The 15168-nt window shown below is 47.3% G+C and overlaps 1 protein-coding gene across 1 annotated transcript in view; it reads left to right on the plus strand.

Moving 5' to 3' along the window:
* Positions 1-2271: 2271 nt before the first annotated feature.
* Positions 2272-15168, plus strand: part of PDK4 (pyruvate dehydrogenase kinase 4) — a 53345-nt gene continuing 40448 nt past the window's right edge. Inside the window, exons 1-2 of the mRNA XM_040352302.1 lie at positions 2272-2534; positions 5266-5411. Coding sequence (XP_040208236.1) covers positions 5294-5411 — 118 coding nt within the window. The 5' untranslated portion in view covers positions 2272-2534; positions 5266-5293. The remainder of the gene's footprint in view (positions 2535-5265; positions 5412-15168) is intronic.

The following is a 15168-nucleotide window of genomic DNA, read 5'->3' on the forward strand; positions in this document are numbered from 1 at the left end:
CTTTGTGCGGGGATAGCTGAATGACGGGTGCAGGCATCATTCAGATATCATTATTTCCAGTCAGCGATTCGGTGCACGGTAAGAATGATCATAACGACAGTTCTGCCGCTTGATTGTTCTTATAGGCGATGGGACGGGACATCCCTCCCCCTCCGACCGCCATCCGGTGCTTCTCCGGGCTCTCCCGTGCCATCGGGGGCCCCCAGAGAAAGAATCGGCCGCCGCCTGATTATGACTAGAGAGATTTCTGGTGACCAGATCTCTATGACTGTCGGAGGCCCGGACGTGACGTTATGACAGTGTTTCTCAACTCCAGTCCTCCAAGGCGCCCCAACAGGTCATGTTTTCAGGATTTCCCTCAGATGAAACAGCTGTGGCAATTGCAAGGCAGTGAAACTGATCAAATACCTGTGCAAAATAATGGAGAGCCTGAAAACATGACCTGTTGGGGCGCCTTGAGGACTGGAGTTGAAAAACCCTGCGTTATGATGTCACACCCGGGTTCCCGGATGTAAACAAAGCCGCAATCGCGGCTGTCGGCATGAGATCAGTGATTTTTTTTCTTTCCTCGATCTCATGCTTTCCAGCCTGGAGGGGGAGTCTTAATGACCCCACATCTCTCCATAAAGAGGACCTGTCACAATACATTCCTATTTCAAGGGACGCACGCCCCCTGTATCTATTGCACGAATCGACGTACAGCTACACCGAATCGCAACTTAGGCGGGCGATTTTGAAAGACATTTGTGCGGGTTCCTGCACAGATATTTATTTAAATGGCCCCCCGAAGTGGTGCAGGAACTATATTTGGAAATCGGTGCGGCTTCACCGATTGGGATGTCGCCGGTAATAGGCTGCGGTTTAACATGTCAAATTGCGCCATTGTGAACGGGGGCTGATTGTCAAAGAACAAGCCAATTGGTCACCATATACGGCAGCTCCAGTCAGGGCCGGCCCTATGATGGGACCGGGTGGTACCATGGGTACCAGGCAGCACTTTTAGGGGGGCAGCATACTGATGCCCACCAGCCCGTTCCGCTACCCAAATAAAATTGATGTCCTTTTTTTCCCACAAATAGATCTTTCTTTTGGTGATATTTGATCACCTCTGCGGTTTTTATTTTTTATGCTATAAATATATATATTTTTTAACTTTTTACTATAATAAATAGCCCCAAAATTTAGAAAAATAAACTATTTTCTTCAGTTTAGGCCAATATGTATTCTTCTACATATTTTTGGTACCAAAAAAAAACCCCACAATTAGCCTACATTGATTAGTTTGCGCAAAAGTCATTGTGGCCGCCGGCAATTCACAGGTCCCTTTATACTCCTGGATACATGTATAGAGCCCATGGCAGGTCCTTTTTTACGCCAATATGCATGTATATAGCCATGACAGGCCCTCTTTATACATCTATAAAGCCATGACAGGCCCTCGTTATACTCCTTTATACATGTATAGAGCCATGATAGGTCCTCTTTATACTCCTATATACATGTATAGAGCCATGACAGGTCCTCTTTATACTCCTTTATACATTTATAGAGCCATGGCAGGTCCTCTTTATACATTTATAGAGCCATGACAGGTCCTCGTTATACTCCTTTATACATGTATAGAGCCATGACGGGTCCCCTTTAGTTATCATGATATAAAATAATGAATGTGGGGGCATTTTGGTTGGCGTGATTTTTTTTCTGGGGGGGCAGCATTTCATTCTTGATCCCAGGCAGCACAATGTCTTGGGCCGGCACTGGCTCCAGTCTTAGTAAATCTCCCACAGTCCTCTCATACATTGATCACACAGCTCTCTATATACACTTTACCTCAGAATTTACCTCAGAATTTAGATTGTTAGTCGGTGACGTCACTTATTTCCTCTCACAGACCTCAGTATCACCTAACATTCACCTCAGGACTGAGCCTCACTTCATAACAGAACTCCCCCATCCCCCTCATCTCCTCACACACAGGAGGTGAGGTGCCGTGTGGCAGGAACCCCTGTGCCGCAGAGTCCCGCCTCCTTCACCCCCGTCAGCCAATCAGCGCCCCGCCGCTGACACTGTGCCCCGGCAACATCTTCCCCCCACCCCCGTAGCCCGCCCCCTCCTCGCAGGCGACCCCCACACGCAGCTCGTACTTGTTTGTTCCGTCCGCAGATGTTTCATCTCCCGGCTCCCCTCCCCCGATTGGCCTGCAGAGGTGCTGGGCGGATCCCCCGGAGCTACATGCACGCCCCCTTAGAAGTAGATAATAAGAGTGAGAGGGGTAAGAGGGGAGAGTAAACAGAGAGGGGGGAGGCGAGAGCTGTGCTGTGATCTGCTGGGAAGGGGGAACCCAGGACTGAGGAGTTGTTATTCCGGGGGAAGGTTACATCATATACACAGGGCACCAATCTTATACTTACCTCCTGTGCTGTGCGTACAGAGCTGTGTATACTGTGCTGTGTGTCCTGCACAGAGGACTGACTGTCTCTCTTCAACATCTGATCTGAGAAGCCGGACACTGCTGACCCTCCATTGTGCCACAGGTAACCTGTCTGTGTGTGGAGGGGGGTGCTGGTGTCATCGGGGCAAGAGGAGGGGGGGGGTGCAGATGGAGGGTGCTGGTGCCACCGGTGGATGGGGGGTGCAGGCGGAGGGTGCTGGTGCCACCGGTGGAGGGGGGTGTACTGGTGCCACTGGTGGAGGGGGGGTGCAGGCGGAGGGTGCTGGTGCAGGCAGAGGGGGGGTGTTGTCATTAGTGAATGGGGGGGTGCTTGTGTCAACAGTGCAAGTGGATCTTGGTGCAGAAGGAAGGTGGAGGGGGGGTGTTGGTGAAACCAGTGGGGGGGGAGGTGCTGGTGCCACCAGTGGAGGGGGGGTGCTGGTGCAGGCGGAGGGGGGGTGTTGTCATCGGTGGAGCGGGGGTGCTGGTGTCACCGGGGCAGGTGGAGGGCGGGGGTGCTGTTGTCACTGAGGCAGGTGGAGGGCGGGGGTGCTGGTGTCACCGGGGCAGGTGTAGGGGGGGTACTGGTGTCACTGGTGCAGGGTTCTTGTGTCAACAGTGCAGGTGGAGGGGATCTTGGTGTAGAAGGAAGGTGGAGTGGGGTGTTGGTGAAACCAGTGGGGGGGGGGGGACCTTGGTGTCACCGGTGCAGATGGGTTAAGGGGGGTGTCTGTGGGGAGTAGTGTACCCAAATGAGCACTACAAGTTAATTGTGTTTATTCAGCATGAAATGGAGCTTAGTTATGTAGCTCATGGCTGTATATTCTTCAATATTTACATTTTTGGTAAACTTATTCAATGAATCCAAGCACTGCAAGCTGAGATAACATGCACTGTATTGATGCGTTCACACAATGTCACAGTAACCATGAGATAAACTAAAGTTCAGGAATATTTCTTCCATTGTTTTGCAGATCTATGTACAGTACAAACTGTATGATTGAACCGGTTCTGATATCTGTTTTACTAACCTGACCGCTAATTATTCTAGATAAGAAACCTTCATTTATTAAAGATTCTAACTATTCTTAAATTGAGCCTTTTTACTAGTGATATAAATGAAATCCACCCTGTCTGACACCAATAATTGGGGGTACCCAGAGTCAATAGTTGGATCTCTGGGGGTAAACATTTCTTCGGGGGAGGGGGGAGACCTCTAGTGGTATGATGATGTCATTGTGGTGAGGCCAATGCAAAAACATCTGCAGCTTGCTGCTCACACTGCCATCCATGTGTGAGACTTTTCACCCATGAAGATCATCTCCCTCCCTCCCATTGGCCGGCTCGTGACGTGATCTGATCTCGGGAAGAAATGATTTATCGGCACCCTTTGCCCCGTCCTATCACTCATTACACGATGGGCGCTTGTGGTGTATTGGGCACACACTATATAGTACATTTCATTCTATAATCCTCCGACTCGTCCTATCAATGATTGGCTCTGCCTCTGTACTCAGCGCAGGTTTGACATTGAACTTTACGCCTCATTAATTTTATGTCTCCCAATCACTTCCTAATCACTGTGACATTGTCTCAGCACAGTGTCGCAATGCTGAGAGCGTTCTGTTGGGGTCAGTGACGGTGCGTCTATAGAGGGCGCTGGAGCGCTGCCCCCTCTGGCTCTCGCACCGCCACTGAACAACATAGATTCATGCATTGCATGAATCTATGTTATTGTTGTCGGCCACTGCCGCAACTATTCAGATGGCCGGACGGTGAGCGCCGACCACCTGAATAACGGCAGCTGGTTGGCTGTGCGGAAGTGCCTATCAGAGTCAGCGGCTCTGATAGGCTCTCCGAGTACAGCCCTCGGCTCCCGGAAGCTTGTCCTCGGTACGTACGGGAGGTGCGTTCTTGGATAAGACTGACGGCCGTCTCAGCCAATCAGGTTCACCGATTCTGGTTATCGGTAACCTGATTGGCTGAAGCGTCATCGAGGGCGAGAGAAGACATCGAGGGACGTGGAAGGAGAAAGGTAAGTGCCGGGCAGGGGGGGGTATTTTACAGGACACAGTGGCGACAATTAAAGGGCACAGTGGCTGCGTTTGATGGCATGGCACAGTAGTGCGAATTGATGGCATAGTAACTGCGTTTGATCATGGCATGGCACAGTGGTGACAATTGATGGCACAGTGACTGCATTTGATGGCATGGCACAGTAGTGCGAATTGATGGCATAGTGACTGTGTTTGATGGCGTGGCACAGTGGTGACAATTGATGGCACAGTGGCTGCGTTTGATGGCATGGCACAGTAGTGCGAATTGATGGCATAGTGACTGTTTGATGGCATGGCACAGTGGTGACAATTGATGGCACAATGGCTGCGTTTGGCATGGCACAGTGGCTACAATTGATAACACAGTGACTGCATTTGATGGCATGGCACAGTGGTGACAATTGATGGCACAATGGCTGCGTTTGGCATGGCACAGTGGCTACAATTGATGGCACAGTGACTGCATTTGATGGCATGGCACAGTGGTGACAATTGATGGGCACAGTGAGGCTGCAATTTTTTTCTTTTTCGTTTGCGCCCCCCCAAAAATTTGGAGCACCAGCCGCTACTGGTCGGGGTCATACATAGAAGGTGCCAGGGGCCCCCGGTAATGTGCAGGGCAGCCATGTGCGCTTTTATCAGCCGAGCGCTGAACTCTGATTGGCTGCTATAGATGTCTGCACAATGCTTTGTTCAATCAGCCAGAGTGTCCTTTCTCCTTGTAATGTATATTTTGTATCATCTGATATTTTATAAACGCACTTTTATTTTTTATAGGTGAAATAAATCGCTGTGGTGCCTAACCATGAAGTTCGCCAGGTTCTTGCTGAAGAACGCGGCTCTGGCCAATGCGCCGAAACAGATCGAGAGGTTCAGCCGCTACTCTCCATCTCCCCTGTCCATGAAGCAGTTCATTGACTTCGGTAAGCGCAATCGGTTTCCTTTTTTTAAAGCACGCCCTAGGGCAGTGATGGAGAAACTTGGCACCCCCAGCTGTTTTCCATGATGAGTGCACGAGCATCATGGGAAATGTAGTTCCAAAACATCTGGGGCGCCAAGGTTCACCGTCACTGCCCTAGGGTATGCCAGCTTCTAGTCCTTTTTCATGTTTCTAGTGGGTTTAATCATGAAGTCCTACACAGGGCCATCCAACATTCGAAGTTTTGGGCGTATTTCCACATCTTGGAGCCAAAGGTGCAAATAGACACCCATAGTAATCAGTAGCTTTAGAAACGTGCATACGTAGGGACTACAACCTTGGACTCTAGGGGTGTACACATGTGCATATCAGCAAGTACCAGCCTATACCCATGTACAGTACAATGGGCAGATACGCAGCACCCTGTGGCTACTGGGCAGGGAAGTATGCCCATATTTTTTGCTGCATGGACCCCCCCGGAGCTCCTCTTTAAGGACCAAGCCTCTTTTCTGATACTTGGTGTGTACAAGCAAATAATGTTTTTTTGCTAGAAAATTGCTTGGAACTCCCAATCACACATATATAATATAATGAGCGGTGGCCACCTTGCCATCGCTTATGTCTATGGCAAGGTGGCACCAGGATGGAATCTCGGGCGCTCTGATCAATAAGGGGGGGGGGGGGAGCTGCTTCTAAAAGTGATTGCCGCTGGGATCATATTATATATATATATATATTTTTATAGCGCAGAGACCCTAGAGAATAAAATGGCGGTCATTGCAATTTTTTATGCAAAGTGTTATTTAAAAAAAAAAAAAATAGATGGTGTTGCGCTGAGTAAAAAGATACCTAACATGTTACGCTTTAAAATTGTGCACGCTCGTGGAATTGAGCCAAACTACGGTACTTAATAGGTGACTCTTTAAAAATTTCTACAGGATAACAGTTTAGAGATAGAGGAAGTCTTATGCTAGAATTATTGCTCTCGCTCAGACGTTCGCGGTGATACCTCACATGTCTGGCGTGACTTACATATGCGTTCAATACTGCGCATGACGGGGGCGCTGTAAAAGTTATTTTATGATTTTTTTATTTTTTATTTTTTTTTACTGTCCCTTTTAAAAATGCCGCTGGGATCACTTTTATCTGAAAGTCCACCACCTGAGGGAAAGTAAAATGTACATATTTTATATAAAGGACCTATTTACATTTATTGTTATGCATTATTGTGCGTCCGTTGAAATAAGTGGGCTTGCAATGCGCTACTGTACGTTCAAACTGAATGGCACTGTAATCCATGTTGCAGTTACCCCAATGTAGACCTATAAATGGGCCCTTATTTATTAATTCACATTTCTTTTACAAACTTTGGGCCTGATCCACAAAAGGGATACGCCGGCGTATCTACTGATACGCCGGCGTATCCCTGTTTCTATCTATGGAACTGATCCACAGAATCAGTTTCTCACAGTTAGGCAGAAGATCCGACATGTGTAAGGGACTTACACTGCCGGATCTTAGGATGCAGTACCGCAGCCGCCGCTGGGGGCATTTCTCGTCGAAATCCAGCGTCGGGTATGCAAATTAGCACTTACGGAGATCCACAAAGCTTTTACGCTTCGTTTTTTCTCCGTAAGTATTAGTTTGCCGTCGCAAAATTAGGGCTGCTTTTACAAAGTGTAAAGTTAGTACACCTTGTAAAAGTAGACCCTTCTTTCCCGCGACGCTGTAAATTTTTTTTTAATTTTTTTTTCCCGACGCAACTTTTTTTTCCCGGCGCGATTCACAAAACTCGGCGTAACGTAACTTCGCGCAAAGCACGTCGGGAAAATCGCGTCGGGAGCATGCGCAGTACGTCCGGCACGGGAGCGCGCCTAATTTAAATGGGACTCGCCCCATTAGATTAGGAACGCCTTGCGCCGGACGGATTTAAGTTACACCGCTTAAAATTTCTAGGTAAGTGCTTTGTGGATCGGGCACTTAGGTAGAGATTTTGCGGCGGTGTAACTTAAACGGGAAAAATTAAGTTACGCAGGGTTTTTGTGGATCAGGCCCTTTGAGCTTTAGTTGGCCACACTCAGCACTCCAACTCTTATGGAACTACAAGTCCCAGGAGGCATTGCAAGACTGACAGACACGGGCATGGCTCCCAAGGGAAGGTGGTTGATGAGATTTGTAGTTTCAGCACAGCTAGACTGCCAAGGTTGCCCATTCACTTGCCGGCCGCCTAACTGGGAAAATACATCACTAGTTTGGCAAATACCTGAGTTATGGCTGCATCTAAATGCCAAATCCCCAGTATTTTCTCATTGGAACCTCCTTTTATTCAAGACTAATTTTTGCAATTTGAGGGTTGGATACTACGCCAATGTTTGGTGGTTCCGGAAGGAAACGCCTTTTTTTTTTTTTTTGCAGAACTCGCTCTACCAGCAGCGCCGGCTTTATCAAGGTCTATCCCTTGACTCCTGACATGATTTCACATTGACCTTAAATAAACCCTGCAAAGGAAACCCTATTTCTTTTTGAATAATCAGATTGCTAGCTGAAGGTTACTAAGCCAGAGATGAGAACAGCCGTGTGGTTTAGTGGTTGGCACTTCTGCTTTGCAGCACTGGGGTTCTTGGCTCAAATCCTGGTCAATACACTATTTGCATGGAGTTTGCATGTTCTTTCAACACTACAAAGATATGCTTGTGGGTTATACCCTGGGCACTGTGGTTTCATGTGAGGTGGGGGGGGGGGGGGGGCACTGCGAAGATTGAGGGAGAGGGGATTTGCATACCTCCCAACATTTTGAGATGGGAATGAGGGACACCTACTAGCAAATGTACGTTGGCATAGGACACTCCCCCTACCACATCCCCTTAACCACTTGCTTACTGGGCACATATACCCCCCTCCTGCCCAGGTGAAATTTCAGCTTCCGGCACTGCGTCGCTTTAACTGACAATTGCGCGGTCGTGCGACGTGGCTCCCAAACAAAATTGATGTCCTTTTTTCCCCACAAATAGAGCTTTATTTTGGTGGTATTTGATCGCCTGTGCGGTTTTTATTTTTTGCGCTATAAACAAAAAAGAGCGACAATTTTGAAAAAAATACAATATTTTTTACTTGTTGCTATAATAAATATCCCAATTTAAAAAAAAAAAAAAAACACATTTTTTTTTCTCAGTTTAGGCCGATACGTATTCTTCTACATATTTTTGGTAAAAAAAAAAAAATCGCAATAAGCGACTGGTTTGCGCAAAAGTTATAGCGCCTACAAAATAGGGGACAGAATTATTTTTTAATTTTTTTACTAGAAATGGCGGCGATCTGCGATTTTTTTTTTTTTTTATTGGGCCTGCGACGTTATGGCGGACACATCGGACACTTTTGGCGCCATTCACATTTATACTGCGATCAGTGCTATAAATATGCACTAATTACAGTATAAATGTGACTGGCATTGAAGGGGTTAACACTAGGGGGTGAGGAAGGGGTTAAATGTATTCCCTGCATTGTGTTCTAACTGTAGGGGGAGGGGGGTGACTGGGGGGGGGTGACCGATCTGTGTCCCTATGTACAAGAGACACAGATCGCTCTCCTCTCCAGAGACAGCACCGCTGCCTCTGTGTAAAACGGCAATGAGAGATGATCTTCTTTTTTTTATTTATTTTTTATTTAATTTTTTATCACCACTATTCCTTTATATTGGCATTTAAAATTTACAAATGCAGCCATTTAGAAATCGGATGAAAGGTTTAGCACTGGGAAACACCTTTTTGAAAGATAAAAAGTTAATTTTATATACATCTATATAGATCAGACCAAAATGAGGGACAAATGAGTAGGAAAGAGGGACAGAGGGACATTGCTCCAAATCAGGGACAGTTGGGAGCTGTGTGTGTGTGTGGGGGGGGGGGGGGGCAGTAGGGGTAAGAATTGCAAGGAGTGGTGATTTAGGGGGGACTTGGGGTGGGGGGTTGTGCTAGAAGAGGTGATATAGTGAAGGGGGGAGAGGAGATTTGTGATGGGGGATGATGTGTACTAGTAGGGGAAATTTGAGGTGTAGAGGATTTGTGCTAGGAGGGGGACCTTTTTTGGGGGAGGCGTATTTGGGTACTCGTGAGGGTGGCGGCGTCGGCAAAGATTTCAGAAGGGGGCGGATTTGTATTTGTGGGATTTATGCTTGGGGAGGGAGTAAGCATGCAGATTAGTGCTCAGTTTTTTAGGGGTGATTTTTGTTGACGCATAATGCTCATACATCTTGAGAGGGGGGGGGGGTCTGTTTGACCTGTTCACTTTGGGCTCTAGATGACCTTGTCCTGGCACTGGGTGGTACTGAGATTGTACAATCGGATTGTATAATGTATGGCCAGCTTTACTCTTTGCCTTTTACTTGCAACCCTTTGGCTGCAGGGGCACTACAAGTATCAGCATGTCCTCACAGCAAGAGGGCGCTGTAACTTGTATCCCATAGCTCTACTGTTCCTCCAAACCTAGAGAGGCTTGGGTGGATGTACAGTATATTAATAGCCCGTTTCAGAGATTCTCCCATTACACGGTCCATATTTATATGGGAATTGTGAATGAGCCGATACATTTATACTGCGCCTTATCGAATGTCTTTGCCTGCAGAAATATATCATCACACCGCTTATCGAAGACCTGCAAATGATTACTTATGTGTTACATTGTATCCAGCTGTTCATAGAGTCCCAGCACCATTCTATGCTTTTAAGTAAAATTTAAGTTTAAAGTTGAGTTTTCGTATATGTACTGGAATCTTCCATAGATAAGAAGATGTATGTGTTTCAGTCTGTTAGCTGGGTGTAGAGCGGGGACTCAGTCGGTCGCTGTCTCAGCATGTCTTGTGCGCACAAGTTGTTTTTCTCTTTTGCTTCAGTTGCTGTACCTGGAGCTTCCTCTACACCAAACTTTTTTTTTTTTTTTCTGCTCCTTGTGGAGTAAACATGTTTTTCTCCTCTTGGTGCTGACATCTGTGCATACCTAACCAGAGGTATTCAATACCGGGCGTGTTACTGGGATTATATTCACACAGCTCTTGGTTTTTCATTGATTGTCACAAAATACTTTTGATAAGCCTGTGTTCACATTTTATTTATAAAAAAATGTCAGAATATCTCAAGGATTTGTTCACATGGCAGATGAGGGTAATCTCACATGTGCCACGGCCGTGGTGAATTTTAAAGAGGAACGTCAATTCTTTTTATTTTTTCGTAAACCGGTATAGCTTATCAATCATTGGATGTGGTGGCTCAGTGGCTGCATCAGCCTTCGCTTTCCCCGCCTTCCCCTTTTCCCCGTCTTCGTCTTCGCCTTCCCCTTTTTTCCCCGTCTTCGCCTTCCTCTTTTTCCCCGTCTTCGCCTTCCTCTTTTTCCCCGTCTTCGCCTTCCTCTTTTTCCCCGTCTTCGCCTTCCTCTTTTTCCCCGTCTTCGCCTTCCTCTTTTTCCCCGTCTTCGCCTTCCTCTTTTTCCCCGTCTTCGCCTTCCTCTTTTTCCCCGTCTTCGCCTTCCTCTTTTTCCCCGTCTTCGCCTTCCTCTTTTTCCCCGCCTTCGCCTTCCCCCTTTTCCCCGCCTTCGCCTTTCTCTTTTCCCCGCCTTCGCCATTACCCTTTCTCTTTTCCCCGCCTTCGCCATTCCCTTTTCCCCGTCTTCGCCTTGGCCATTCCCTTTTCCCCGTCTTCGCCTTGGCCATTCCCTTTTCCCCGTCTTCGCCTTGGCCATTCCCTTTTCCCCGTCTTCGCCTTGGCCATTCCCTTTTCCCCGTCTTCGCCTTGGCCATTCCCTTTTCCCCGTCTTCGCCTTGGCCATTCCCTTTTCCCCGTCTTCGCCTTGGCCATTCCCTTTTCCCCGTCTTCGCCTTGGCCATTCCCTTTTCCCCGTCTTCGCCTTGGCCATTCCCTTTTCCCCGTCTTCGCCTTGGCCATTCCCTTTTCCCCGTCTTCGCCTTGGCCATTCCCTTTTCCCCGTCTTCGCCTTGGCCATTCCCTTTTCCCCGTCTTCGCCTTGGCCATTCCCTTTTCCCCGTCTTCGCCTTGGCCATTCCCTTTTCCCCGTCTTCGCCTTGGCCATTCCCTTTTCCCCGTCTTCGCCTTGGCCATTCCCTTTTCCCCGTCTTCGCCTTGGCCATTCCCTTTTCCCCGTCTTCGCCTTGGCCATTCCCTTTTCCCCGTCTTCGCCTTCCCTGATGTAACTGCTGACTTAAAAAAAAAAAGGTACTTGCCAATGCTTGGAATCCCGCAGCTGGTTCTTAACTCTGTGGGACCCCGGCACAGCCAGTTCCTAACTGCAAATGCACACGTTCATGCAGTGCTTTGTGAATGGTCCTGGAACATGTTAACATGTGATGTGTTCCGGCATGCTGTGGTGGGAGAGGAGGCTAGACAAGGGATGTCATTCTCGCTTAGCTTAGGATTGTAGAAGTGGAAGTGAGTAATTAAAAATCAGTACTTGCTCATCCCCAGTCATCCACAACCCCCCCCAGCAGGATTTCACTATTTGAGTAAAGTTCTGCTTTAAGTCGATTGTCTGGTTCGACAGGTGGCACCTCCGTTCAGACTCTCTCTCATTGAAGTCAATAAGACGGTGCCGCAACCGTAGCAAAATCTCCACCCTAAAAAAAAGGGCATTCAGGAGTAGGGGGCCCATGCATTCAGGGGGCCCATGCAGCTCCCCTCTACACTTGGACAGGAGAAGCGGCATATAGAGGAACTAATGTCCTCCATGTTTCTCCTTCAGGCGCTAAATGCCTGCTTCTCCAACTCCCTCCTGCAGGAATGTTGAAGGTTTCTTCTTTTCAACTGAGTAGATATAAGAGAATTTTTAAATGCTGTATTGACCCTGATTTCTTTTTTTTTCTTTATGTCTATTCTGTTGATTAAACTCCCCTGGCGTTGCGCTATCAACACTTTCGATTGTTCACCTTTGGAAAGAAAGCAGACTGGGTTATGTAATACTTTGCCCCAACCTGCAGTTATGTAACCGGCTTTTATTTTTACAAGCGAAAAAAAAAAGATTACTTTGTAAAGAATCAATATATATTACTTGCATTGCAAAAAAACAGGTGGACAACATTCTTTAAAGAGACCCTGTCACAAAGCAAAACACCCATTTCATAATGCTTTTGCAAAAGCGGACATTCTTTAAAATGGGACATCCTAGTTCCAGGGCAACAAAGGAAGAGTAGATCTGCCTCCATGCCCACCTCCTGAACAAACGTGGCATGGAGTGTATGGGCCCGATCCACAGCCAGACGGCGTAACTTAACTTTTCCCATTTAAGTTACACCGCCGCAAATTTCCCAAGTTAGTGCCCGATCCACAAAGCACTTACCTGGCAATTTGCAGCGATGTAACTTAAATCCGTCCGGCGCAAGGCGTTCCTAATTTAATGGGGCGAGTCCCATTTAAATTAGGCGCGCTCCCGCGCCGGACGTACTGCGCATGCTCCCGACGTCATTTTCCCGACGTGCATTGCGCAAAATTACGTTACGCCGAGTTTTGTAAATCGCGCCGGGAAAAAAAGTTGCGTCGGGGAAAAAAAACATACGGCGGAAAAAAAAAAATAAAAAAAAAAAATAACAGCGGCGCGGGAAAGAAGGGTCTACTTTTACAAGGTGTAAACAGTTTACACTTTGTAAAAGCAGCCCTAATTTTGCGTTTGCAAACTAATACTTACGGAGAAAAAACGAAGCGTAAAAGCTTCGTGGATCTCCGTAAGTGCTAATTTGCATACCCGAAGCGGCATTTCGACGAGAAATGCCCCCAGCGGCGGCCGAGGTACTGCATCCTAAGATCTGACGGTGTAGGTCCACACATGTCCACACATGTCGGATCTTCTGCCTAACTATTGGAAACTGATTCTGTGGATCAGTTCCATAGATAGAAACAGGGATACGACGGCGTATCAGTAGATACGCCGGCGTATCCCTTTTGAGGATCTGGCCCTATGTGTCTGGGTTAGAGGAACTGCTTCTATCGCAGCCTAATCCCTTAGGGGTTTTGCTTTGTTACAAATTCCCTCAACAGCATAGGAAACATGGGCATAATTATGAGTTCTGTTTTTTCCATTCTTCTTAGAAAACTTTTGGCCAGTTGTTGTGCTTCTAGTCTGATGTCTGTGGAATGACTTGACGTTCCGCCAGTAACCCCGACCAAGTATTCTAGGGAATACAACTTGCTGAAAAACAGCAGATGTGTCTTACAGCTGCCGCCAGTTATCCCAACGTCCTAGCCGTGATAAATGGACCTCTGTAAGTTTGGAGTAACTTGTTTACAAGAGGTCCGTTCTTACAACCTAATATCCCTAGTTGTGTGATCCTTCCAGATCCCTCTAGCAAATCGCCCCGGGAGCAAAGTACATTCCTCGTAACACCAAGTCGGAAGCTATTTTGTACAACTCTTACTTTAAAGAAGACCTCCAGGCTATTTTTCTTAAATAAAAGGAAAAACAGAGCTGCACCACATTAAAGCGGGAGTTCACCTATTAAACTGTTTTTTCAAACAATCCCCTTAGCTTCATGCTCGTTTTGTCTAGGGGAATCGGCTAGTTGTTTTAAAATATGAGCTGTACTTACCGTTTTCGAGATGCATCTTCTCCGTCGCTTCCGGGTATGGGCTGCGGGACTGGGCGTTCCTTCTTGATTGACAGTCTTCCGAGAGGCTTCCGACGGTCGCATCCATCGCGTCACTAGTAGCCGAAAGAAGCCGAACGTCGGTGCGGCTCTATACTGCGCACCGACGTTCGGCTTCTTTCGGAAAATCGTGACGCGATGGATGCGACCGTTGGAAGCCTCTCGGAAGACTGTCAATCAACATAGGAACGCCCAGTCCCGCAGCCCATAACCGGAAGCGGCGGAGAAGATGCATCTCGTAAACGGTAAGTACGGATCATATTTTAAAACAACTAGCCGATTCCCCTAGACAAAACGAGCATCCATCTAAGGGGAAAAATTGTCCTGTGCGGGTGAACCTCCGCTTTAATATAAACACAAAATAAGTTAATAGCCAGTGCTAGAGTGAATTGATAATCCAGTCCATAAATAAATAGCATCAGCTTAAAGCGGTCAATATGAATCCTCTAGTACAGGGGTGTCAAACTGGTGGCCCTCCAGCTGTTGCAAAACTACAAGTCCCATGAGGCATTGCAAGGCTAACAGTTACAAGCATGACTCTCACAGGCAGAGGCATGATGGGACTTGTAGTTTGGGAACAGCTGGAGGGCCGCCAGTTTGACACTCCTGCTCTAGTAGATGCATTCATGCAGACAGTTCATGGAAAGCCACACCACCAAAGTATAAACATCTGAAGTGATCCCTTCACCGGTAAATGAGGCCGCTTACCAGAGGGCAAGCAAACTGTGCGTTTGGCTATAGCCCAGCCACGGCCTTTGATTCACAGGATCCTGGGGGAGAAGCAGCTCTCAGGGACTCGATATGAAGCACTCTCCAATTTGCTCAGTATGAAAATAAGAAAAAAGGGTGCACCATAGCGTAATTCCGTTATATAAGGAACATTTATTAAAAATAGAATGTACTCGCAAACATAGAAGTAAAAACAGCGTATCAGTAAAAACAGAAGTGCCGGCCGGCAGATACAAGGAGCCCTTCCTCCTTAGCGTGGTGACGTCACTGCGTGTCCTCTCAAATGCGTTTCGTCATCAAAAGGACGTTTGCAATGACCCTCATTTATTCATTCAGCCCAACCACTATGAAATGATCTTGGCCCTTTAAAGTTTTTCACACATCCGTAGTGATT

Source organism: Rana temporaria, chromosome 5, assembly GCF_905171775.1.
Source record: "Rana temporaria chromosome 5, aRanTem1.1, whole genome shotgun sequence".
Lineage (NCBI taxonomy): Eukaryota > Metazoa > Chordata > Amphibia > Anura > Ranidae > Rana > Rana temporaria.